The 27,699-nt window shown below is 36.1% G+C and overlaps 1 protein-coding gene across 1 annotated transcript; it reads left to right on the top strand.

The window, feature by feature from the left end:
- Nucleotides 1-410: 410 nt before the first annotated feature.
- Nucleotides 411-27,108, top strand: LOC109103885 (endothelial cell-selective adhesion molecule-like). Its single transcript, XM_042771693.1, has 8 exons — nucleotides 411-499; nucleotides 15,842-16,005; nucleotides 16,636-16,781; nucleotides 18,441-18,642; nucleotides 18,728-18,883; nucleotides 24,758-24,880; nucleotides 24,974-25,103; nucleotides 25,221-27,108. The coding sequence occupies exons 1-8, from the start codon at nucleotides 411-413 to the stop codon at nucleotides 25,690-25,692; spliced, it is 1,482 nt and encodes a 493-aa protein (XP_042627627.1). The 3' UTR covers nucleotides 25,693-27,108.
- The last annotated feature ends 591 nt before the right edge of the window (nucleotides 27,109-27,699 follow it).

Here is a 27,699-nt window from a genome sequence, read left to right as displayed (position 1 = left end):
ATTTTCACTGTAAATTATAAGATGACTTTTTCACTCACTACTTTTTAATGTACAACAATTGTAAATTTCACAGTATTTTGCAATAAAATTACATTAAAATGTCAAATTAGGTCTATTACAGTTTTTCATAGAGTAAGAACCATTACCGTAAGAAAGCATTTTTACAGTCTTTACTGTTGAAATATGTTAATTTTTAAAACCACCTATTATTAGTGCAATATATTGATTTTTGACTAGTAGTCTAAACTATGTTTGTGTAACCTGCTAAACATGATGCTAGAAGATGATTTAGGGGCAAGATTGGACCTGAGGCACGTGAACTCCAAGTTACCCTGGATAGTCCGAGGGTACTGACAGAACTCTGTTTTTAGGCGGTTTGACCTGGATTTAGGCAGGCCAGACTGGTCGAGATGGGCCCAATAAGGCCTAACGGATATGATCGGGCCAGCCACATTCAGACTCCACAGGAGAGCTGTTGCACCTTGCAGATTAACGCCGCGTGATGGTTTTAAGTTCTCATCTGCTACCCCCCCCCCACCCTCGCTCTCACTCTTTGACTGCGATGGAGTCGCCGTCCCTTTCTCTCTTATGTCAGAGGCGGGAGCATAACATTAGTCTTCCCCATCTCGTCCTGAGCACCTAGTAAGGCTTTCCCCCTGCCTGGCGCTCCACGTGTGCAGATGCTCCCAACATCCGTCTGTCCGTCCTTCATCGCCCTGCCGCTACTGTGACCGAATCGCGACGGGGGGCGCTGTGTGGTGTTTACTATTAGGCTCGAGAGGGACATCGGGTTCGCTGTGTGGTATGTTACAGCGGTCCCTGTGATCTTAGTATCAGTTAGCTAGCTTGTGCCCGTATGGGAGAGAGAAATGCGCCATGTGAGAATAATATAAATCGGTCGAAGCTGTGCCCATGCTGGCACCCAATCACCTGCAATGTGTAATTAGGTAGAAATAATCAGGCCTGCTGGGGCTGATTCGACGTAAATCTGTGTGGGGGCTGGTTCAGCATCCCTGCCGCATGAAGACCCAGCAATGACTCATTCTGAATCCCCACAAGATAGTAGTAAAGAATCCAAAGACAGGGATTCTATCTGAAATAAGGCAATATCACACATGCTTATGTGCTCATAGTTAGTACAACCGCATGTTTGTGAGTGAGATATTGCTTCTAACAAGTGTTATAAACAGGACATTTACATAATATTGAAAGAAATTAGACAAACTATCCTTTGAAGAAGTTGGACATAATATCAGTAGGTCAGAAAGATTTTTTTGAGATTTTGAGGATTGAGAGACACAAACACAGATATTTAATACGTATATTAACCAAGGAAATACATGGAAACGACCAAAATTCAGCTTGTAATCTTCTCTGGAATAAATTACATTTAACAAGTATACTTAAAATACAAAAGCATTACTATAACCTGCAAAAATATTTAATTATTAAAAATTTTACTGTATTTTACTCAAATAAAATCCGATTGGTGATGATAAGAGACTTCTTTCAAAAACATTAAAGAATATTACTGACACCCCAAAACACATGTGGGTCTTTATGTATCAAAACAAATCTATGAATTTTTTCTTATCTGAAAACAGTTGTGTAGACTAATATTCAAAAAAAAAAAAAAACAAAAAAAAAATTAACGTCAGGTTTCCATATCCAATGCGTTCCAGCTGGAAATTGTTTTTATCTTTAACGTTGTGTTACCTTCTCATTTCTAATGTCATGCCTGCATTTTCCCCAGCCTGTTTGCTCAAATTGATGTATCCCAGTTCCCAAGACCAGAGCAGGCATCTGTGAAACCTGCTTGGACCTGATAAAGCCCGGCATCCTAGTCTGTGGAGGCTTTTGGCGTGCTCTACATCTGCTGTGGAAAATTGTGCTGGGTTACATTGGGCTCCAGTGGCTGGTTATTAAACCATTTGACCGTAACAATAATGATGGTTCAAAGTGTGTAACATTAAAGCCTGATAAAAAGCAAGTAAAACGCAGCGCAATCAGTTTCCATAGGTACAAATATGTTTCCCGAGCCAGAGAAGATAAGAGCTCTGTTATGGTAAAGAGCGGCTCTCTATTGTGCTTTACAAATGGTACGTGTAAGGGACGAGCTGCTTTGGGGTAGTCATTTTTGTCCCTACAGATTGAATCTGCATTTTATTTTGATTAACGGTATATAAACAGCTTACACATAATAGATGGAGAGTTCCCTCAAGTGCTTTTTTAGCTTTTCCTAAATAACACATGCCCACGTTCTATGATATTGATGTCTGGTGTTTATCTTATTTCACTTATAGTTGAGAGCGGGACGAGAGACATAGAGAATATGAGACAATCCATACAATATTAGATCCTCCTCTGGAAAATAATCATTTTTTTTAAATAAAATACAAAAAGCGTCTTCCGATTCTGTGCTTTTTTTTGGGCCATGTTTGCAGTGAAATTTACCTTTTTATTGCTTCAAACCATTAATCTGAACTCGAATAGCTAAAATTCTTGTGATTTCCATCCCTAATTGAGTGTCCATTTAGGATTGATGAAATTGCATTTCTCATCAGGCCTCCCTCATAGACTTTATTTGAAGCAAATGAAGTAGTGGTTTGGTGCGCATCGATTATTCTGAGCAGCAGCCTGTTACTGTCAAGCGAAAGAAGGCATGCATGGTAATACTTGGGAAAATGTGTGACTAACATTAAATGATCTCTAGGGCATTCAGTCTAGCAAGGCCCTCCCTGTTCTGTTATTTTCGTGACAAAGTAAACCCTAGGGTCCTTGTTTAGCACAGGTGGGAAAATGTCTCAAGTGCAAATAACTCATAATCTTCATGCACCAAGGAAACATTGTAGAATTTAAAGTGAACTGAGGTGTGATCAATTATTTAGGGGATACGTGTTCTCATCAGACCCCCAACGTTTAGGCCTGTCCTTGGAGGGGAAGAATGTTATTCTTTGTTTCAGTTAAAATAAAAAATTACCAACAGGTGTATAGAATAGGTTTCCGTCAAAAATAAGGGCAAAGAATTCCTTCTGGCAAAAAAGGACCATCTAGTCCATCATAGCTGGTTCAGTACAGATGGCACTTTACAGGTTATATTACTAGACAACATGCAATCAGACTTGTTTAGCTTAACAACTTCTGTGTTTTCCTCTGATCTATTTTAATATTGCATTTTTATTGTGACAATTCCAGGTAATAGATGTCTTATTTTAAAATGTTGGCTGGGTAACCTAGATAACCAGAGTAGATCCGCTGAAATCCTCCTTTGTAGCATGTGAAAAGGGGTTTCCACCCACTGAATAAATAGCAATGCCAATGCAATTGGTACTGGGAATTGAAAAGTCACAGATTAAGAAAGGTTGTTGTTTAAGGCCAGAATCGGCCTGTCTTTTTCCTCGTAAAGACAGACTGGGCTGCTAATGGGATTACTAGTGTGAAGAGACAGCTAGCTACAGGACTAAGGAACATCGTCCAATCCCCTAAGGATCACAAAATGCCCAAGGAAGAAGAAGTTCAGGGGGAAAGGCACAAAAAACGTTCTTGATCGCACACTCGTGGATAATGAAACCCAACTTACTGGAAGAGTACGGGGCGGCTAATTTGCAGTATCTGTCCACACCACAGAACGACATCAGCTCCATACTACGGTGCCGCGGAAATATTGGCAGCTTTTATTGAAACGGATTTGACCAGGCATTATGATCTAGTAAGTAATATTTATATTTTGTATCTAACATTTTGTAATTATATTTCAGTTGTACTAATTTTGTGAAGCTTGAATGGTTACCACTTAAAGGACCTAATTGCTCACTGGATAAGGCATGGCATACTAATCGCATTTTGGGCCTTTATTAGTACTTATAACGCACATATTAACTGCCGTTGGTTACTGCATGACCAGAGTAGACCCTGAAGTCGCCTTATGCATAATTCTATATATATTTTCAAGTTTATTTTTATGTTTAGTACATGGAAATACTATTATGGAAATTAAATTGCAATTCATTTCCAATTTCTAATTTTGAAGTTTGTCATCTAATATTTATCTTTATGTTATTACCAGATTTATTTCAATTAATGAAAAGATTTTTAATGATGGGTCATGGAAGGCAATAAATGGTCCTGAAATCCCATACTGTACTAATGCCTGTTGAGAATGTTAGCGTGATATAAAGGCTCTAGGCGAAACCACCAGTATTTGTGTAGCAGCACTTCTTATATTGAAATGTATGTGAGCAATGAGAAACAATGTTAAAACATGGTGTCTGTTTTAAATTTGTAAAAAAAATAAAACAAAGGACAAAACAAAAAAAACAAAAAAAAAAACAAAAAAAAAAAACAAAAAAAAAAAAAACAAAAAAAGTTGTAATTACTGTTTTATTTGGATGTTTTGAAGAATCAAAACGCAAATGCTAAAAAGTGACTTGAGCATGTCTAATGAGTACAAGGTTAATGAGTCAGTAGTGAATTGTGTCTGATGCATATTAGGGCTGTATTTGCACAAATCACATGCTGCAGTTAATGATGCAGACATTCATTATAAATTTGCATCCTTTTTTATCCTCCTCTGTTTATTTGGCCCTGTTTAATGTGGAGGCACCCGAGTTTGTTTGGCCTCAAAACATCTACTTGTTTTGGTCTGTTACAGAGTTTAAGGTCAGGAGTAGGAACACCCTATGTAACTCAAAACATGAATGCTAAACAAGCTCAGTTACGAGAGGATTGTGAAAATTCTTTGCACACCTTCGGACAGTACTAACAAAACACTTTGGAGTGGTGAAAGGTAGACGTTGTCGGAGCCACGCTAGGTCAGTATGTCAAATTGACATGCAACTCTACCCCCAAAAATTCCTCAGAGGCCTGTTGGTTTTGTTTTTTACCCTAAAATTACATTTGTGCTTCTGAACAAGGTCTATTGCAGTGACCTCAAACCCATTCTGTACATTTCCAGACTCTGAAAGAGAGTCTAACAAGGAAAGGCATATCCTGTCGCATGTCCTTGATGTCCAGGTGCGTCACGTCGCATACAACACTGCAGAATTGCGACAGTGTTGCCTTCAGAGAATAAATAGTCGGGTTGCGTGTGTTTGCACATAATGCAGGCTAGTTCGTATTTGTAAGGGTGATCATTTAATACAGTACACAGGTTATAATTTGATATCAGTGCGCAGACATTTTTACATTTGAATAAGGATCATGGGTACTCGGACCCCACTATTCAGATCAATTTCATTATCTACACATTGCATAATTGTTCCCAGGTTTGTTTCCAATGTCTCAGGCAATGTGTGTCCTTATGAGCGTGACTAAACTATTACTGTGTGTGCACCTTGAGCAAAGCATTGAATCCTCGAGGTTTGCTCTAGGGAAACTTTTCTGTGATTGTGTGTCACCTGGTGTGTTTGGCGAATGTCTTAAGGTACTAAATAATGTGTGTGAGCTTAGTTCGAGGAGGGAAACTATCCTGTGCCACCCTGTCCTGGATTTTCGAGTCTTTGCTAGTGCCTGTATCTGCTGACAGATTTAAACCCAACAGCTCAACGTGTGAAACAGCTTTGTAGCTGCCGCGTCAGTGTAACAGGACGTGGAATGCTCGTTATGTGTGATTGCGAAAAATATTTGCATGTTGTGCACGTCGCGTTCTGCAGGAATGTATTATGGATCATGTGACCAGGATGAAGAAATATGTGACATTCTTATCTGCGATGATTCGAACTTACATGGGTTACAAGGATGGTAGCAACACAAAAAACGTCTATGACTAGTAGGTTGCTCTAGGATTCAGCAAAACAATCAGCCTGTTTTATGTTATATGAATATGATTCTGTACAAGATTTTTTAAAAGTTTAGGTTCAGGTAATATTTTTGTGTGAAAACCTATGAACTTCTTTTTTTTCAGGATTCTTTGATGATTGTTATATAAGGTCAAAAGAACATGCATGTGTAAGTGCGGTAACACTTTAATAAGAGTTATTTAAAATTCCTAATTTGCGCTAGTTGATAAGCAAGTAAGTATGTGAATTCAGTAATATGTGTTTTATAAGTACTGATAAGCATGTCAATATGGTAGTAATTATGCTGCTAATAAGAAACTAGTTAATAGTATTCCCTAATCTAACGGCCGAGGTCTGAGCAAAAAGTGCCCTTAATATATTGCAGTGTTATTTAGTAATTTTTAAAAAGAGCCAGAATAAGTAACAAAAAACCATTGGTACAATTTACTTCATAATACAGCCAAAAGACAGCCAAAAACGTTTAAGTTGATAAAGTATACAAACACACTTGTACCCTTTATTTGATTATCTCGAGTAAATGAATCTGCTAATTTTAAAAAAACTAATTTTTTAAAGTCCACAAATTGACAGTAATTTGTTTTCAGAATCTTCATGATAACAGTCATAATTATTCTTAATTGTGTTGTTCACCAGGCTAGCAAATGTTGATGTGTAATATTGGTCTGTAAGTTTTTAAACTTACTTTTTTTTTTTGTATAACTGCCAAGACTTGTGCCCACTATTAGCCTCGCTCTGGGCCATCCTGACGTCCTTTAGCACGTCTACACTGTCACGTATTTAATAAGATCAGTATCTTCCAAGGCTAATGGTTTATCATCAAAAGGAGTAAGTGCTCCAGAAGCAATGCAAGATTTAAGGTCTTCGCATTAATGTGTTTCTCAACTCCTGTGAAGCCTTCTTCACCTGATTTGAGTCTGTGTTTCCCAGTGCAGTCAAATTTGAACCTGCTTGCTGCTGACCTTTTGAATGATTACTGAACAATTTGTATAGTGTTTGTTGAGAGGTACACTGCAGCCGTGACACAAGTCATGAAAGGGCAGTGTGACGAGAGACGTCATTGTGTGTGAAAATGCTATGCTTTGTATGCATTATGGTTGAAGATTCCCTTTCAGCATAAAACTGTTTATGTTTTATTTTAAAATTTAGTCACTTCACGTCTTTCATGAGACCATGATCCCAGTTCTCTGGCCAAGTGATGCATCTTCTTATTATACACATATCAGAGCAGATGAAGAACCATGCAGTTTTAATAAATAAGTAAATGAATACTTTTCTTCAGCAAGGAAGCACGAAAAGTGATCAAGTGGCACATTATCAGTTACAAAAATTTCTATTTTCAAATAATGCTCCCTTGACCTTTATTTAAGAAAAGTATCGCAAATTAAAATTTTTTTTTGAAATCACAATAAAATAATATCGCAAACAAACATATTAAAAAAGTTTTCAATAACTGATAATAGAATGTTTTTGCAAATTCGCCACTTAGTGACTGTTTTGTCATTACGGTTGATAGGTTTTATTATCCAAAATTCAACCGGTTGTTTAAATTTTAAGTTAATCTCATAGACTGTGTTGCTCACCAATTATGTTATCCAAATTTCCCATCCCTGGAGGGCATTTAGTAATGGCAACAACTGGAAGGCCGATGGTCTGCTGTGGTTTCAGATTGTGATGTGACCTATTTGAAAGTTTTTCCAGCTCTCCTTGGGCTCATTGACAGAAAACGCTCCATGTTCTGCAGGCTGGCTTTGGGCTCCTCAGCTCTTGCTTGGCAACTGTATAAAAAACCTGAGCCTCAGCATAGGGTCCACTCTGTCTGGCCAGCGTGCGGGGCAGCCCTAATGGGATTTAGGCACCGGCGTCTCGCATTCATCCCAGCTCCCACCGGCCCTCCTCTTATTCTAGGTTAGATCAAGCGTTTTAGTTTGATTTGTGAGCCATATGTCAAACTTGAACTTGTCTAAAAAGTGTGCTCTCCTTTGGAACTACGTTCACGCATGGATCATCTGTGTTTTGTTTTAATCAGTCATCAGCAGACTGGCACTACTGTTACAAAACAAACAAAATTGGGTCTATAAGATTTTAAGAACTTAGGAGGGAGTGCATTAAAATGAATCAAAAACTGACAGTGAAGACATTTCATAACTGGTTACAATAGTTTTTTATATTTAAACATAAATACTGTTAATTTAAAACTGTCTGCTCATCAAAAAGAATCCTGAAAAATGCATCACATTTTTTCACATATAATTCAAGTTATAAAAAAAAATATATATAAATATATAAAAAAATTAAGAGTGTAAGCAAGAACAACTATTTTCAGCAAAAAATAAATATAATAAATGTTTCTGGAGAAAGATTGACACTGAAGACTGACTGCGGAGGAACATTGCCAATCGTTTGAATTAAATTAAATTTTTACCGAATTTTCAATACCAGTTCAATTTTACAATTCTCGTTGTTTCCAGTTATCAGATTTTGCCAAATTCTTCACTGTATGGAGATGAAAGAGAGATCACCACTCATCCAAATTCAGCCAAAAAAGGATTTAGAACATTTATTGCTCAGAGGTCCACAAAAATGTACAAAAAAAAAAAAAAAAAAATGTGCAAAGGTACAGATTGTTTTAGGGTGTTATCGGGAAGTATTATGATGTGGTCTCATTATTATATTCAAAATCTGCCGATAAGGGACTAATGGTGATAAAATATTTTTGGATAAAAGGTTGAGAAATCCCGACCATCAGACTTTGTTGATTGATATGATCACATTGCTGTTGGAGAAGAATTATTTTATAAGCCTTTTATCTCTTCATCTCCATATTTTTGTATATTTTGGAACGTTATTCAGTCAGGAACAGTGAGTGACTTTTTTATCCTTTTTTTTTTTTTGGTCGGTTAATATTAAGGACAGTTGGTAAATTAGGTGCTGTCACTTTAAGATACAATGCAAAGATCAAATATAATGATAAACATACGATTTCTTTCACCTGTTTAAGTTCATTTATTCACTTAAAGGGGTCATATGATGCGAATTTCAAGTTTTCCTTTACTCTTTGGAGTGTTACAAGCTCTTGGTGAATAAAGAAGATCTGTGAAGTTGCAAAGACTAAAGTCTCAAATCCAAAGAGATATTCTTTATAACAGTTAACACTCGTACCACGCCCCCTGAAACGGCTCGTTCTAACCGCCCACATCATCTACGTCAGTATGTGGGAAGATTTGCATAACACCGACCAGATGTTCACGCAAAGAAAGAAGGCGTACCTTTTATTCTCATTGTAGTATTGTTGTTGTTGCCATGTCGTATAGACGCTGTGTGTTTCACTGTGAACGCGAAACTACTTTGTTTGGCCTTCCAAAAGAGGATGATATCGCTTCGTCATGCCTGGGCTGGATCCGTGCTGGACGCTGAGGAAATACATCAACTTTGCACTGTGGATCAACGAATCGGCTTACACCGTGTGACGAGTCCAGCCGGGGGTGGGGTGTTATCCCATAAAATTGTCACGACTGAAAAATGTCATCATTGTTTAGGTAGTGACAAAAGTGAACATAATCCTCATTATTTTTTTGGGGAAAATAAATTTTTTTTTGTACAGTTATGCAGTTTTGAGGTTTTTTTAGTATGTTTCAGTAGTGTTTTAGTATGCAAGTTAAAAATTATGTAATGTGAGTTTGGTTGCTACTAAAGCATTAGTCATGTAGCCGAAACTGTGCAGTCACTTCTGAAACATGGGATGTTTTGTCAAGAAAAATATACTGGAATTATCAACATAGATGATTATGATAGTTGCTCCCGTTTATGATCAACTTTTTGCCTTTTACAACAAAAAAAAAAAAAAATGGATTTCACAATACAAAAAAACAAATCTCATAAAGTCACTTGAAAATTGTTAAAATGTAAATGTATGATTTATAAAAAAAAAAATATTTAAAATAGCAAAAAAACATATATTTATCAATGTAGTCTAAGCTAAATCGAATAGGTCAATATAACTCTTTATAAATTAAAGTAATCTTACTGTTTTCGGTAGGGACAAATTGGAGAAGAGGACACATTTTCTAAAACTTTCTGAAAATACAATATGCGAATTATGCACAATTACGCGAAATGTGTACCTTGGACATTATCCAATTGCAACATACAATTTTTATTCAAGGACGTTTTAACTCTGAATTTGACCAAGTCTGTTAGACTGGCCCATCTTACAACAAGGATAATAAAACAAAAGAATTATTAGGAGTATTAGAGTATGTTTTAAAGAAAAACTTTCTACTTCTAAAAAATTCCTTTCTTTTTTTATTTGAAAAGTTTCGGGAACTTCTAGTGAAAATTTTTTCTTCCAACATTTTTTTTTTTAGTATTTTATTGAACAATAACCTCCCAAACTTTTTAAGATGATGTCACCGGGTTGCCATAGCAGCTGTCAATCTCTCGAAAATGATACATTCAAGAGATGAAAGGTGCACCATTCCCCCGCTGACATCTAAAATTTATCCCCAATCCGACTGAATGATTTTAAGATTTCTGTGATTTAGTTTGTTTTTTTTTTGTTTTTTTTAAATCAGACGCCCACCTGAAGCCGAGCTTCACGCCTCGTCAATATGGCCCGGGCATCTGATAAGTCGCAGATGGAAAGGGGTCTAAAAAAGCCAATTTATTACATGGAAAATTCTGATCCCAAAAATCATGGATAACAAGTGGGGTCCCCGGGGATATCATTCTGTAGAATAATATTCACTGATAAAAAATCCATTTTTACGTTTTTCCCCTTGTTAAGAAGATCCTGCAGGATGTCAGTTGTGTTTTTTATCTGTGTATAAACCCCTGTAATGTTCCAGAATTTAAAAGCTTTCGGTTATTTAAACAAAGAAAATGCCGCGAACAAATTCAGAACTAAGTACAACAGTTTTCTATAAGCAACCCTTTTATGAAACCATCTCTGCAATTTTTTTCAGAAGGGAAAAGGAACTGAGAACCCCAGGCAACATGCCGCCTCTTTTTCCTGTAGCCTTTTTTGGCCCTTAAATTTCCTTTGTGACTCCCGCCTAAACCTATTTTGTGAATCACATTATCTACAAAAGGGCGTAAGACTTCTCTTGACTTTCCTTCACCAGAACCTGATTTTTTATGGGCGTCCCGATGTGCTGTAGACATGGAAAAATTCCCTTTAGCTCAGCTCTAACATAATTCAACCCGATCCATTGCCTGTTCAGGATTAATATTTTCTGCACAGATTTGTGGGGGGGAAATTTTGGCCATATGCTGGAGGTATGGGAGAGTACTTTGGGACGGCATCATTTTTTCCGTGGACTTGAGTGGCAAGGTGGGGAGCACTTCAGGACCGTCACTTCAGGTGATTTATGCTCCTACTCGGCAGCACTCTTTAGTTTAAGCACTCTCCCCGACCAATACACCCGTCAAAACAAAAGCATGGTGCCATTTTTAGACAGTCAACATGTAAAAAAATAAATGATTTTTGGGGCAGCTCGATTATTTAAAAAACTGACCCTTTGAATGTTGCAAAGGTGTTATTGAAAATCTAATATTGGCTGTCTACTCGTGTTTTTTTGATCAGTTATTGACTGAACTTGTAGAGTCTATTAACTCTTTGTGTATTTTGGTATTATTTCAGTTGTTTGGGTTTCTCTGAAAGTCCAGCCCATGACAGCTTGGGTCATGATGACTGAGAGCAAAAAATGGTCACATTGATTTAAGACCATATTTATGGCTGATAAGTGTTTCACCCCGCAGTTGTTCTATTTTAGCTTCTCCATAATGCAGTCACCATAAGGCCCACATGTACACTAGTATTCTTTTGAAGATAATATTAGTTATCATGTGTGTGCGAAAAAGATAGATGAAGAGTGCATGAGTGCTGGAGGAGAGAAAGGGGAAAAAAGCTCTGCTTTAAAAAAAAAAAAAAAAAACAAAAAAACTGTGAACTGACCACGGAGCCAGCATTTTAAGTCATCACAGCACACTGCGCCTTAAGGCAGTTTCAAAAAGATAGCCAGCTTCTGATATCACTCATTTTGGTCAAGTTCAGCGCATGACATGAATCTTTCATGAACAGGGCAAATCCCAGAATGCATTGCAATGGCTTAGTGAAAAATTCATCTAGGATGACAGTGTCATTTTTTTTTTTTCAAGAAATGAATACTTTCTTCAGCAAGAGCATTTAAAATTGCATCAAAAGTGAATTTGTAAGTAATAAAGATTTTTAAAAAAGACCTAAAAGACCTTGGTAGACCCAGGACCACTGTTCCTGATGACAGTCCTGTCTGGTCAGTATGCCTGAGAATAGATCTAAAATTGCAGGGATTTAGCGGTCCTTTGATGTGACAACACACTGAAAATGCTAACAATAGTACTCAGCGATTAAACTGAGTAATCCTATTTAAAAAGGAACCTTTACCAAATGTTTATAATTCCAATTGCCATCTGCCAGAAAACCTCCTGCTTAACCCACAAACTCCTCCTCTAGGAAAGATGGCATTTATATTTGCTCATTTCAGCCTTGCAAACTTCACTCAGTGTCACCACCATAATACCGCTGACCTCACTCTCAGCACTCAAAATAAACTCTGGATAATTAAACCCTGCGTTCCCCTAACACATAGAGTCTGAAATCAAACTGGGGAAGGGTCGCTCGTACTCATCAGACCTGAGTTGCTTGAAGTGTCGTTCCTGATGTGCCGTTGCCCAAGCAGGTATTTCAAGGCTGGCTTCAGATGCTCTGCTAAAGCTTTATCAAGACAACACTTGTGAGCCAGAGACAAGCAAAAGAGGAGATTATATTAGAAGAACATGGGTCTCTTTTTATGAGAGTAGGCTCCTATCAGCACTTTGGTTTCAGGTTTTACATTTCAGGAAGGACATTTGATAAAAGGCTGCTTGCCTGTTGTAGAGCACCTGAATGTGCCATGGGATTTCAGCTTTTGCTTTTAGAGTAAAGCCTATAAATTGACAATGATGAAGTTAGTTACTGGTAGCCTAGTTGTTGCCTATAAATCCACTGAATCTTGTTCTTATTTTACTCACCTCTTTGTCATTCAAATCCAAAATTCTGTTGTTTTTCTGTGAAACACAAAAAGGAGAATTCTAAAGATTCTTTACACAGCTTTTTTTGTTTTAACTGTATTCTAACATCTGTCCACAACCTCTGTATTGCAAATCTATTGAAGCTATTTGATGGCTTTGTGTGAACAGACATTTGTTGTTTTTCCCCTCCAGTGAGCTGTAAACTTGAGAACTCTTTCAAATCCTCTTTCAAGTTGAATCAGATCTGTCCGATTCGCTGAGGAAAACCAAAACAAAACACTTACAGAGGCAAAATGACTCAGTTGTTGGAGTTGAATTATATACACTAAAATAAGTAAGAAATAGGGCACAATGTAATGTATTTCTATAAAGGAATTTTTTTTTTTCAGGTGTTTTACAGGTGTTTTACCTGTATTTTGAATTTTGCCCCGTATATATATATATATTTTTTTCAGTTAACAGAAATGTCTGTAAAAATTAATTGATAGATAAAATTAAATGGCAGAAAATTTCCAGTACATTTTCACTTATTTTTATAGTATAGTTTGTTAAAATGATAAAATGTAAGTACACTACACTACAAATAAAATATATTTATTGGCATTGATGATTCTATGAAGTATCTTTAACATTCATGGAAACTTTCCATTGTACAAAAAGGTTGTTTATAGTGAAAAAAAAGGTTCTTCAAATTATTAAAATGTTCTTCACACTGTTCACTGATGGTTCTTTTAAGAACTGTTCACTGCAAAGTTTCTTTGGTGAACCCCAAATGGTTCTTCTATGGCATCATTGTGAAAACTTTTATTTTTACAGACTCTGGATTAAAATCTGCTTTATAGATTTTGATCTGATGTGGATTCTCTTGAATGCACATGAGTGGCACTGATATATACCCTGTTAAATCTGTTCATCTAAACTCATCTGTCTCTTTTACTTTTTTATTCTCATCCTGCAGTATTGTGCTGCCCTCACTAGGAGGCCTATTGTAACTGCAATAGTCTGTACTGTAATCTATGATCTCCATTTCCATTTGGTTTTTAATTTTAGGGGGTGAAAATTTCCAGACATCTCCAAAAGATGTCCCACACCCATTGCTTTTGTGCAGCTTCTCCAGTCTTCAGCTTCTGAATGTCCACAGTACTACTGTGTGCACTATATATTACAGTGCTGGAAATATCAATCCCAGAGCTCTTTGTCAGTGTCAATCAACAGCAGCTGATTGTTTTAACAGTACAAACTGTGCATTAGCTTGCTAGCTTCTTCATTAGGATGAAGATCTGAACTTCTAAATGAGTTCATAAGGTCTGTTCTTGTGTGAAATGTACGTGCATGTAAATATTTGTGTTGAGTGGCCACGTGGTAATCCTTGAATCAAGGTGTCCATGTCAGGCTTTCCACCTTGGTGCTGCATGTGTCTGTCTAGAGCAGCACAGATGGAGCCAGGGATGGGATTAGGGAAGATTTTCTCTGATTTAATAAACTACTATGGCTCAGAAATGTAAGGGATAAACCTGGGCACACAGAGACAGTTGCTGAGCGCAGCACATCAGAGAGACGCCACACATCGCCACGCTGCTTTCATGAGCCCAGGCGATGCATGTCCTACTTACACTCCTTCCAAAGTCCCAGGCCGGGACGAAAGGGAACATTGAGCTTTTACCACTAAAAAGATTAAAGGTTGACAAAGTCCAAAACAAATCTGGCAGACAGACACAAGTACAATACTGTTTTTGGATAATAATATGATTGAATCAGACAGTCTGTGAAGTAATTTTTGTTCTTTTAAATATCCAAGGAAAGTTTTAAATACGCTTTTTTCTCATCTTAATAACATATTTATGTTTTATATATTACAGATTTTGAGGGTCGGTCATATTATATAATGATTCCAAAAGAAGTTTCTTATTCTTACTAAGACTACATTTAAAAAAAAAAAAAACTTTTTTTAAATGCTTGAAAAACAGTATTATTATTGTGAAATATTGTTACAATTTCATATAAATGTTCTGTTTTTTAATATATTTTAAATGTAATTTATTCCTGTGATGCAAAGCTGACTTTTCAGCAGCCATTGCTCCAGTTTTTAGTGTCCTTGAAACATTTCTTATTATTATCAGTTTTGAAAACAGCTGTGAGGCTTAATATTTTTGTGGAAACCACAATGCACTTTTTTTTTCATGATTCTTTGATGAATATCAAGTTCAGAATTTATGTGAAATAGAAATCTTTTGTAATATTATACATTTCTTTATTGCCACTTTTGTTCAGTTTAATGCATCCTAGCTAAATAAAAGTTAGTTCTTAAAATACTATATAAATAATAATTATTGTTTATTATATTATATTATATTATTGTAATATAATATAAATCTATTAAATATTATTTGTATAGATTTGAATTTAGATTACTTGTTATTTTTATTATTATTATTTATAATTCATTAACATGTAATATCTAGATGTAATATAATATAAAATAAAATTATAAAATAAATATAATAATTAGCTAATTTCAGTTGATTACTAATGATTTTATTATTTATAGAAAGAATAAAAAAACTTTTGGTAATGAGATCTTGTACTAATGTATAGCTCCCACTGTGAGGTGAATAAGGATAAATGATGAGGAATTTGGTTGTGTTTTAGATCAGTTTCCCATCGGATCCTTTAATCTGGGAGGTTTATCTTTCTGTGAGAATATGAATGAAGGCAGTTTAGCAGTGAAAGCTCTTGTCAAAGGAGCCGTAGGTTACATCATCTTTAAGTCCAGCTGAGCTTGACTTGTTTCACGTGAGCCAGTGGAATGCGTCACAAGATTGGGATTGATTTTTTGGAGGATTACTAGTCCAGATCCACAACAGAAATTAAAAACTGGAGAGATGGGCACAGTCTCATGAGCAATAACAAAGCAGCTTGAGGGCAGCATTCAGCCTAAAGCAAGGAGTTGGCGTTTTTACGTCACAGGCAGATTCAGTTTAAAGCTGAAAGTAAAGGGAATATAGCAGCAGTGCAGCGAAGCAGCTCAGCTCAGCAGAGCTCCACCACCACGTCTATCTCTGTGAGGGATCCATCGCCAAACTGGCTGACCAGGACAGTTGGGAATGCTGGGATCAGTTGATCCACCTCCAGCTGAGCAGCTCAGGAGACTTCCTGCCCTGTGAGTGATCCCTGACAGCGTGTGTACTTAAATTAGTCTCCTCAGGGTATCAGTTAGCATGTTTCCTTTAGTGGAAGCTTTGTATACAAGCGATAGATTTCGTTCTCTTATAAACAAGTAAACTTTGTTTTATATATATATATATGTATATTCAGTCTTCTTGCACTTTGTTGGCAACCATATTGGCAATTCATTCTGACTTCTTGTTGTTTTAATGCTTATTGAGGAGCACATTAAATACTTTAATTACATCAACTAGTTTTTGAGAAGTACTTTGCACTAAATCCATCAAATGAAAGCGTACAACATCTACATGTTTGGATAGTTCTTCCTACTGTAAGATTGCATTGTATGCATAGATAAATATTTTTTCCTACAGAACTGCTGAATCAAATGCCTTGTATCACCTTATTCATTTTTTAGTACATGATTTTTGGGATCTGAAGGGGTTTTAAAAGTTTGTGTGTGTGTGTGTGCATTTGGATGGATTAGGAATTTTGCATTTGTAGGATTATGATTTTTGGTCAATGTACAATTTAATGATGTCACCTAAAAGTCAAGCCCTGTTGCCGAATTTTCCCTCTGAACTCCAGGATAAGTGCCATACTGGCTGTTTCACTGCTGTCACAGGTGATTCTCAGCGGGTCGAGATGCCACGGAAAGACATGGAGGTAGTCATGGGACAAATGGTTGTTCTGGAGGCCTGGTACACCCCCACTACCTCCATCGAGAAGAACGCCGTCATCTGGACCTTCATGGCCAATCACTCCAAACAAGTGAGTATGTTTGGGATTAGCATTATAAAATCACTAGCACACTGAATATTTGTACAAAAAAAAATAAAGTATTATAATAATATTATATATGTGTTTATGTATGCTATATTATATATATTTTTATATGTATTTGATTAATAATAATTTATTAAATGTATATGCATTTAACCCAAACTCTTGTTGGCAATTTTTGTAAAATATATAAGTCAAAGGCCATGTTATATACAGTAGATGTTATTCATGATTAATTATTAAATGCATATAAATATTCATACCAAAATCTTAATGCTTAATTTTAAAACAGGTCCTTGTTATATATAATTAATTTATTAACAATAAGTAAATAAATATATATAACTCAACAAGTCCAATTTATATATAAGTCTTAAGTTCTGTTAATAAAGTTCAATTAAATGTATATGTTGAATTTTAAAATAAGTCCATGTTATATAGGGATAATTTATTAATAATAATTAATTACATTTTCATTTGAAAAAGTCCATATATATATATATATATATAGATATATATATATATATATATATATATATATATATATATATATATAATATCATATATATATAGGTCCAATGTAATATATAAGTAATTTATTCATAATTAATAAAGTTTATATATTTTTAACCCATAATCTTGATGTTAAATTTTAAATTACAGTAAGTATATATATATATATATATATATATATATATATACACACACACACACACACATCCAAGTCCATGTTTTATATAATTAATTTATTACTAATAATTAAATGTGTATATATTATATTTAACCCATAATCTTGATTTTAATGTTGAAGTCCAGGTTATATATAAATTTAATAATAATTATTTAAATGTATATATATTTTAATCCAATCTTAAAAATTTTAATCCAATTTTAAATTCATCTTAATGTTGAATTTAAAATAAGTCAATTTTATTTGTCAGCTATCCATTTCCTCTCCTCCTTTGCTGTCATTTTGAAAAAAAAGTGGGATGGATTACATGGTAGAACAATCTGTTCTCCACCATCAGCAGACTAATAAATAACATGAATCTGACATGTCAGACCCAGCTTCCCTCTGCATCCTCTCAACAGATGGCTTTCACTTTAATGTCACAGGAAGAGTATGGAACACTTGAAAGGTCAAAGACTGCTTATGAAAATACACGTGATGAATTTGATGGATGGGCGAGAAGTGGATTTACTCAAGCCGTTATCGCTGAGGTTTTTAGATGGAGATGTAAATGTCAGTTAATACACCCTGAGGCGTGATAATGTGTATACCGTATGTGCGAGCCAGCTATCACATTCAACCTACGCATGTGTATGAATGATATTTGTGCTGCGTATTATAGTCTGTAGTTTCACTAGTTTCTCTTTGCCTGCTAGCTTACCGTAAATGAATGGAAAATCAGCCTAAAATTGGAACATGACCATCTGCACTTACATCTGAGGCATGACATTTTACCTCTATCATTATCATTGGCCACTTTCTCAACAGTCTCAGAAGAATTTTTTTAAAATATCGCTTCAGATTAAACTTTTCAAAATGTGCCTCAAGACCCTTCTTCAGACACACAGTTTGCAAATATGTAGTACTGTACATGCCTAATGGTGTCTTAAGGTCTCTCTGTGTATTTTTGACTGCAGGTCATCTCCTACTTCTCAGGACAGATTGGCATCGGTAGCACTGACTTTCGGAGGCGAGTGGGTTTTGCCGTGTCAATGCCCTCTGCCAATCTGTCCATCTATATCAACAACACGCAGGAGTCTGATTCTGGGCGCTATCACTGCCACGTGATCATTCCTGGAGCTCCAGGCCTGTCTGGGGAAGTAGACCTCAATGTTAAAGGTACATTGACAAAATGTGCCTACGTATATTAACATATGGGGCATTAAAGTGTCTGTCTCATGATTTCTTTCTCTGTTCGTTCTAGTTCCTCCATCCACGCCTGTATGCTCTATGACAGGAAACCCTGTACTGAGTGGCAATGTAACACTGAGCTGTAAATCCAGCTATGGCAAACCTGTTCCTCAGTACAAATGGACCAAAGCAGCTCCTCTTTCTGAGGTCTTCTTCTCTCCCATGCAAAGTGAGTTTCCAGCATCTGTATGTTTGCCATTGTTTGATTCTCTTTCTTTATCTGAGAAAAATTCAAGAGCTTCTATGTATGCATTTAAAATAATTTTAGATTTTATTTTTCATACATTATTGATACTGAAAGGTACAGTGTGACAATTTTGTTTAATTTGCTTTATGGATTGATAAAGTTTGACTGGTTAAAATGTGATTAAATTAGATGGTACATTACAATTCAAAAGTTAGGGATCTGTGAGATTTTTAAATGTTGCTGTATGCTAAGATAATTTTTTTTTTGTCAATTATTCTTGTGATGGCATTGGCTGTTAAATGAATAGTCTAAAAAATAACACTGAAAAACACTGTTAACTCAAAATCATACTGTCATCAACAATTATTTGCTATGCTGCATTAAAATAATTGATCAATAATCAAGTTCTTCTTATTGTACTTACATATACAGTATAAGTGCTTCTTTTTTCTTTTTTTTTTAATTGCTTTCACATGTAGCGCATAATAACTTGATATAAAAGGAGTTAGAATATGTTTATAGAGTTGTTCAGTTATTACGTCTATTTGTAGACCACCCTGGAAGGCTAATTTACCATGCGTTCCCCAGGAATTTCCTTTGTGTGTTTGGGAATTTAAACAGTGCATCCTCTTTTTATTATCTCGATGAGATTAGTTAGATGCTGTGTAGAGACGAAGAGCACAGGCATCATTTATCACTTATTTAGCGTATCTCCCTCTCTTTGGCCTGAGGTGAGGTGTAAATAGCTTCGTTACCCTCAGAGCAGCCAGAGAAACACATTCCCATCAGCCTCTATAAAGACGGCAGTTTTGACCTTGACTGAGTGCACCGAACATCTTACAACCAGTGCTGGCCCATCCAACAGGTGGTACAGGCGGTCACCTAGGGCCCTGCCTTAAGAGGAGGGCCCCATGGTCACGAGGTTGTCAATTGAATTTCTAGGTGTGTTCGACTTGAAGTGGCGCTACGCAGACCACGAGAGCATAGAGAGCTAACAGTTCTGTATGCTTTCGAATCGATCTGTGCGCACTGCGCAGCGCCACTTCAAGCCAACCACACCTTCTGTCTACGTATCAACAGAGTACGCACCAGGGCTGTACAGTGCAGCACATATTTTGTCTGTGCGATTAATAAATTCACCACATTAGCATGCGTGCATGGGTTTTGCATGTGTATGATCCTGTTTACAAACCTGTTGTCCAACAAAGAGAACATTTTAATGACATGTTTTTACTCCAAATTCATTTCATAACATCAGTCGATTGTTTGAAATAACGTCCTTTTGTGATCTGACATGGTTTCAAATCACAGAATGAGGCAAAAATCATTATTTTATATTCTATAGAGGGATAAAGGCTATGTTGATTAGCATTGCATTATAAATATAGTTCATTCATAAATACCCGACATGGCTTGAAGAACAGAGATAAACTATTTACTGGCAATCGTATGTTTATAGTCTTAATGTTTCATCAGTTAAAACATCTCTATCTGCATTTTATTCAGCTACAGCGATAGCGTATGGCTTTGTCCATATTAGGGATTTCCTGGAACGTCATATGACTTCTATGAGTTTTACTGCGCAAATACACACTCCGGCTACAAGTATGAATTAAACAGACATCGCATTACTAAGTTTTTTTTTCTGTCTTAGTGGATGCATAAGAAATTACAATCAAAGATTTTTAATCATAATTTATTTTAAAATAAATCCTTAGACCTTGCTAAGCTATTACACCCTGCTATGCTATACATCAATGCTATTTTTAATTCATTTGAAATGAAAGAATGATAGAGAGATTAAAGTGAAGCCGAGAAAAAAAAAGGATGTTCTGGATGCTATAAATAATATTTATCACTGTAGTATTAGTACTTGTTTTAATAAATTCAATGATGCCCATGATCACAGACAGACTTGTCATACAGTATGAGGGGAAAATTTAGCGCACATTTTTGTGCCATTCATTACTATGGCGCAGAGTGCTCCTTATAATCACTAAAAAGCTGTCACTCATTTTAGTTCATCGGGATATCACCAAGTTATGTTATATTTAATGAAGTTCTCTACACAGCACAATGAATCTCTTATTAACATTGCCTCTTTACTTTATAATGAGATGATTCGACCAGCATGCAGAACTTCTGACTGCCCACTGTATTCAAGAAATCAACAGATATGTCTGTGATTGGCCACATTGCTCAATGCTGCAAAAGCACATTGTAAATAGAAACCTGTAGTGCTCCACAGAGCACAAACACAAGTGTGCAATGGAATGTTTGCCAATATCCTATTCTGTTACAGCTATGTCCTATTACAGCTGAGCATCCTCTAGTACCATCGTAGGACCGGGCCTGATTTTATCGATCCCACTCATCTTCCTTGCCAATAATACAGTTCTCTCCCTCTGTCCAAATTTAGTTTTAACCCACCATCCAATGTCTAATGCAAAAAAAATTTGTGTGATCATCAATCAGACCTTAAAAACAAGCAGAATAGCCTGTATTTCTATTCATTTGTGCATATTTCTATGTTTATTTTGTTTATGCTCTGTTTATTTTATTTAGTTTTCATGTATAATTAATTTATATTTTATTTTATTTATTTGTTTCATGAATATCTGTTTACTCAAGGTCACATGCACTCCTGTTTTTTAATCTGTTTGAAATCTGTTTACATATGTATGTTGAATGTGCCACACGTAATACAGATTTACACTTAAATATTGAAATTGTAATTTTAGGTGCTTTCTATTCACTTGTCAAATTACTATGACAGTTTTTACATTAGTGGGGCCCAATTGCATTATCTTGCCTAGGGCCCCACAACTCTACAGGCTGGCACTGCTTACAACATTTCTACTGGCATGTTCTCTTAAGTCCATATCAACTGATGAAGAAAGCATAACACATTACAGTTACTCAAATAGAAAATGTGCATTAGTATCCAACATTTTTTTCCCAAATATATCATGATGATTTCTGTTGACATGTTCGTTCTGATCAGTGTAAATCTTTAGTCGAAATAGACAGCTGTGCCAGCTGTTCAGAAAAGCTGGCTTATACATATCAACCATGCAGCAAATTTCCTCCTTGATCCCAGGCACGTGGGTCTCCCAGTTTTTCTCCTGATGAGAGTCCTGAGGGAGACGAGGTGTTCAGTAATTCTCCCCTCAAGATAAACAAACGTACCGTGTTCTCCTGGTCATCTGTCTTCCTCTCTCTGTCACTCTCATCTGCGCATTCACAGAGTGGAGGTCCTGCCCTCAGCCTGTGCTTGTGCTGGGATACCTGGGTAAGGGAATAGACCCTAGGATAGAGAGAACACCTTTAGATAGACTCTTGAGAGCCACAGTAAATGTGCGGTTCACTCTTACAGTGTTGCTTAGTTTATTCCTCAACCCTTGTTTTCTTGTACATGTCTTGAGTATAGGAATGATAAAGCTACTTGTACAACCATTTAAAAGTTTGTGGTCAGTAAGAATCAAAATATTAGATTCATTTCTGAAGGATTATGTGACACTAAAGACTGGAATAATGATGCTGAAAAATCAGCTTTGTCATCATAGGAATAAATTACATTTTAAAATGTTTCAAATAGAATTTTTTCTTAAAATTGTAATAACATTTCACACTTTTACTGTTTTTACTGTATTTCTGAGCAAATAAATGCAGCAAATTATTATTATTATTATTTTTTTTTTTACTGACCCCAAATTTTTGAATGGTTGCATAATTGTTTTTTAAAGATACACTCAGTATTTTTCAAAGACGTTTTACACATAAAGTAAGAAATGTTTAAAAATCTGTAAGCCCTTGTAATGGGACATTTTTACTTGAAGAATAAATGAATAAATGGCTGACTGTGAATACAATGCTGTTGATAATCAAAAACAAAATTCACTTTTGTGTGATTCTGACGAGTCTTTAAAGATAATCTTTGTAACATGATTGCTAAAATATGGTATGATGTGAATACAAAGAAATATGTTTGAAATGTGGCCTGGAAAGGTTTGAATCTGGCTAGTGTTATTTTCTGACCCCCCCCCCCCCCCCCCCCATCATGTTTTTCATATCATTCCCAGTTTCCTTCAGTCAAGACGGGTAAAAAATATGCAACGTATATACACTAACCTCTAACCTTCAAAGAGTGAGGTTTACCATCCACACAAAATCTCTGTCAACAAATAAATGCAAAATGGACAAAAACCAACAAGCTTAAAGCTTGATAAGCATTTTTAGCAATCAGCCATTTGTATCAATGTGTGTCAGTGAGATTAGAGTCATTCAATATCCCAAGCATATCAGTCTAAAAGCATATTAAATATCATCCTACCCCTTTCATCTTTTTTGTTCCATCCCATTGTTGAAATTATGAATCGTGTGATGCTGTACTGTTGTGAGTCTTATTAGAGAGCTAAAATCAGTCCTGTATCTCGTAGTTTATTCAAACTGAAGCAGCCATCATAACATGGTTTTCATAAACATACCATTGAAGTGCTGATTTTATGAAGCCAATCATTTTAAGTGACATTTCATTAGTATAAAAGTGCCTGTGAAATCTGGAAAGCCCAGACTGGGGTCCCTGGGCGTCTGGCCTCGGCTCTGGGTCACTGAGGAATTTGAGTTTGGCTGCTCATCACTGCAGGCCAATCAGTGTGTGGACAGAAGCTACAGCAGCAGATGGTCCGACTGCGATCTCTGCCAACACTGCAATAATGGCAGAAATGGAATGTTTGTTCTCTACCTTTATGGTTTTCATTTGTCATCCTTCTTGTCATGCGGTGAAAATAGGCATAGCATTGTCAACATTATTGTGGCTAGATCTTTAACACATATGTCCCTTATATGAGTAATAAATAGGGATTTTCAAAGGATTATATTTTATTTACTGTCTATATCATCATTTCATATAAGGGAGCTTCTTCAAGTTTGTGCACTTTTATGGCAAAAGTGTTTTTTATTCTTTTTATTGAAACTACAAGATTTTTTTTATTATTATATGAAGGTCACATAAAAACTATCACATAAAAAACTTTTTTTATTGCCTTCATTTACAGTAGCTTTACTGTTTTTCAATTGCATTTTATTAAAAATTAAAAATTAGATTCATTTATTTTTTTACCCTTTCAATCTTAAGAAATGTCCCATAGCATCATTTCCACTAAACCTAGATAATTTTACCCCTTTTTAATAAAGTTAGTGTGCTAGTCTATTAAGGAGAAAACATTTGAAAGGCTGTGGAAATCATACTGTGGTGTGCATTTTTTTTATTATTTTCTCTCATGATGTCATGATGTATGTATGTAACACACTACTGTTCAAATGTTTGGGGACAGTAAGATTATTATTTTATTTTTTTTTATTGACTTTTATTTAACAAAGAAACATTAAAGTCAATTTGACAATTACAGTAAAGACTGGAGTAATGGCTGCTGAAAACCCATCTTTGCCATCACATGAATAAATTACATTTTAAAATACATCAAAATCGAAAACAGTTATTTTAATTTGTAATAATACTTTACAGCATTACTGTTTTCACTGTATAAATGCACCCTTAGTGAATATATAAGACTTTTTCAAAAACTTCTTCTTACTGACCCCATACTTTTGAACGGTAGTGTATACTGTTTAACAATGTCAGTGAACAAATGAAACTGGTGAGAGTGGGAAAGGTGTATTTTAAGGTGGGAGAAGTTTAATTTTTAAAAGTCCTCAAGTGCCTGTAATTGAACGTAGAATAAGCAGCCACGTGCTTCAATAGGTCACAACAGCCGAAAGACAAATAAAGAAAATAAAACTATTGAAAATAATTGATGTTCAATTAGGAAGTTATGAATGTTTGATTCTATTTTGATGAGAGGCAAGGCACCCTTCGACTTAGCAACCTCACCAAAAGCATGTCTGGCAAGTATGTTTGCCGCGCTAGCAACACGGCTGGGACTGACAGCTGCCACATCAATCTAGAGGTCTCCACCCGTAAGTATCATTCAAAGACTGATGCAACATTTTATGTTGTAGATTTTGCCATTCACTGTATTTGTAACTGAATTGTTCCTGTTGTGGCTGCAGCTAACAATGCCTGGGTGATCGCCGGGGCCACGGTGGGCTCTGTGGTGGGTCTGATGGCTCTGGTTTTATTCCTGATCTTTATCCTGAGGAGAAACCGTGACACAGAGGAGGAGATAGCCAATGAGATTAAGTGAGCATGTGTCTTATATTTCTAATATTTTAATAGGACTTGATTTTTGTACTTCATCCACTATAATGCTACAGATTAGATGTGTGTATTACAGTATCTGCTTTCTATTGCTATAAGGGAAGATGCACAGGCCCCGAAACGCGTCTCCTGGGCTAAAAGCGGCACAGGATCAGACATCATATCAAAGAATGGCACATTGTCCTCCATAGCCACCAGCCCTCCTGCACAGGACCCTCAGCATCCACTCCAAAACAGCCATTACCCATACCCTCCGGGTGCCTTGGACACCGCCTCCATCCTCACCACCTCCGGTAGCACAACCACATCCCGCCTCCGCCCAGGGGAGCGCAACCCACTACATGGCCTGCCTGGATACAACGGCAGCAGCACACTAAATCACAAACACCACCATCACCATCACACTCCCGCAGTCCTCAATCCCAACAGCTGCTCCACACACAGGACTGAGGGGCCACAGCCGCAGACCCCACGTCTGCTCAACATGCCTATAAACACTGCCACCCTGTCCCGCATGGGGGCCGTGCCCATCATGGTGCCCACCCAGAACCACGTCGGGTCACTGGTGTAACGACTCTCAAGACAAATAATGTGCTAACGACTAGCCAAATGTACATGGGGAAGGGTTTCGACAAAGGTGGCGATAAATGTCAAAAACGTTCTATACAGATTAAAGTACTATAAGTACAGTAAAATATAGTTACATGTCAAAAATCGCCTTTGATTTTTTTCTAAAGTATCACATGTTTTTTAATGAGATTAATCTGTGCTTTGATGCCTAAACACTCTTTGTCTTTTCGAACCGTTACACTGACTGAAAATAGTATTTGTCATTTATTTTGTCAGTTTTACAGTGTGTTATTCATTATTATGGGATGCAGTGTCCTATTTTTGTAACAGTTGTGTTTATGAATTCAGATTTGTCCAGTTACTTAGACATTCAGTTCCATTAATGACAATAATCTTTAGCATAAGCTGTTCTTGTGCCTCTTGTGCCTCCGATTCTCTCAGGAGTTTTCAGTTTTCCTGTCAAGCAGATTTCTGAAGCAGAGCAGGTTTTTACAGTATTTCAAATGTAACATTTTCTGATCATTCAGAGGAGTTTGAGGGATGACTGTAAAGTAGAAAATAAAATGAAATCCCATGAAAATGCTGTCTTAAAACGTCTTATGATGTAGAGTGTAAAAGAGATAAATGCCAGTATCTGCCATGCTTATTTACTTGAGCAGGAAGGACTCTTAATTTGTAAAACATTTGATCATGGAAGTTACATGGAAGTGTCCATTTGTTCATTCATGTGTTCATGATGTATGAAAAACTAGCCTTGTGGTTTAATGACTTGAATATTGGTAGCAATGTTTTATCATTATTGAGATTAGTGTTAATGCTGAATGTTATTGTGAATATTCAGGTTGAAGATATTGTTTACTCTGTAATTGGGACTTTTCCACTCAAATTGGCATTATATGGAATTGAAAGCATTATATCAGGGGTGTGCAAACTCATTCCTGGAGGGCCACTGTCCTGCAGAGTTTAGCTCCAACTTGCCTGGGAGTTTCTAGTATGCCTAGTAAGACCTTGATTAGCTGGTTCAGGTGTGTTTAATTGGGGTTTGAGCTAAACTCTACAGGACAGTGATTGTACACCCTTGCATTATACAATAACTGTCCACATGATGGAAGCAGAGAAGTAAGAAACAGGCTCAAAGTGGAAAATGCCTCAGTGAGGTTCAAGTGTTCAAGTGGTGGTACTTGTTTTGATTGCTTACCATAATGTTCTGCTTATTAAACTAATACAAAATTGTAAAAACATTGTCCAAAATTTGATATTACAGTTTTTATATTACAGTAGAACTAGCACAGCATTTTAATGTGGCATTTGATTGACCCTCCATTAAACAAACTTTATTAACAGCCAGTATCTTAAATATTAGAACCAGACACTTTTATTTTGGCTGCCACATTTTTCTTTTTCAACTTAATTTGTCGGCAGGAGGTCTTGGGTTGAGATCCCGGACGAGCCACCGATTTCTGTTATGGTCATAACAGAAATACATTTTTTTTTACCTTGATAATATTCTTGTGAACCATAATTGCTTTAGAAATAAATATACAATTTATATCTTTTTTTTTTCTCAGAATAATGGTTGTCTTAGAATACAGCTGGTGAATGGGCAACTTTTTCAAGTGTGGTTTTTTTCCAACTATTTTTAAGAAAAGGCTGCTTTAGTGAAGAACAATAACTAGTGTTTAGCCACACCTGCCTCCCATTTTTGCAAGCACATTCTGGACATTGTTGTGCTTTCTGTTAGTTAGAGTCGACCAGTTATGAGCTGCTCCTTATCTCAGCGCAAGGACAACAAAATATTAAAAGTATAATGGCATATGGTCACATTGTCCTCACAGCATGCATTTTGTTCCAGTACTTCGGTGAGTAATTCCTTCACCCTTTTTATTATATATTAAATTGCAAAGGTTTATAATTACTTAATACAAAATTCTGTTTCATAAATATATGAGTACATATAGATTTAATAATATAAGTATTACACTTCTGTTCAAAAGTTTGGGCTCAACAA

This window comes from Cyprinus carpio, chromosome A15, assembly GCF_018340385.1.
Source record: "Cyprinus carpio isolate SPL01 chromosome A15, ASM1834038v1, whole genome shotgun sequence".
Classification (NCBI taxonomy): Eukaryota; Metazoa; Chordata; class Actinopteri; order Cypriniformes; family Cyprinidae; genus Cyprinus; species Cyprinus carpio.
This window is presented reverse-complemented; position numbering and strand designations above follow the sequence as displayed.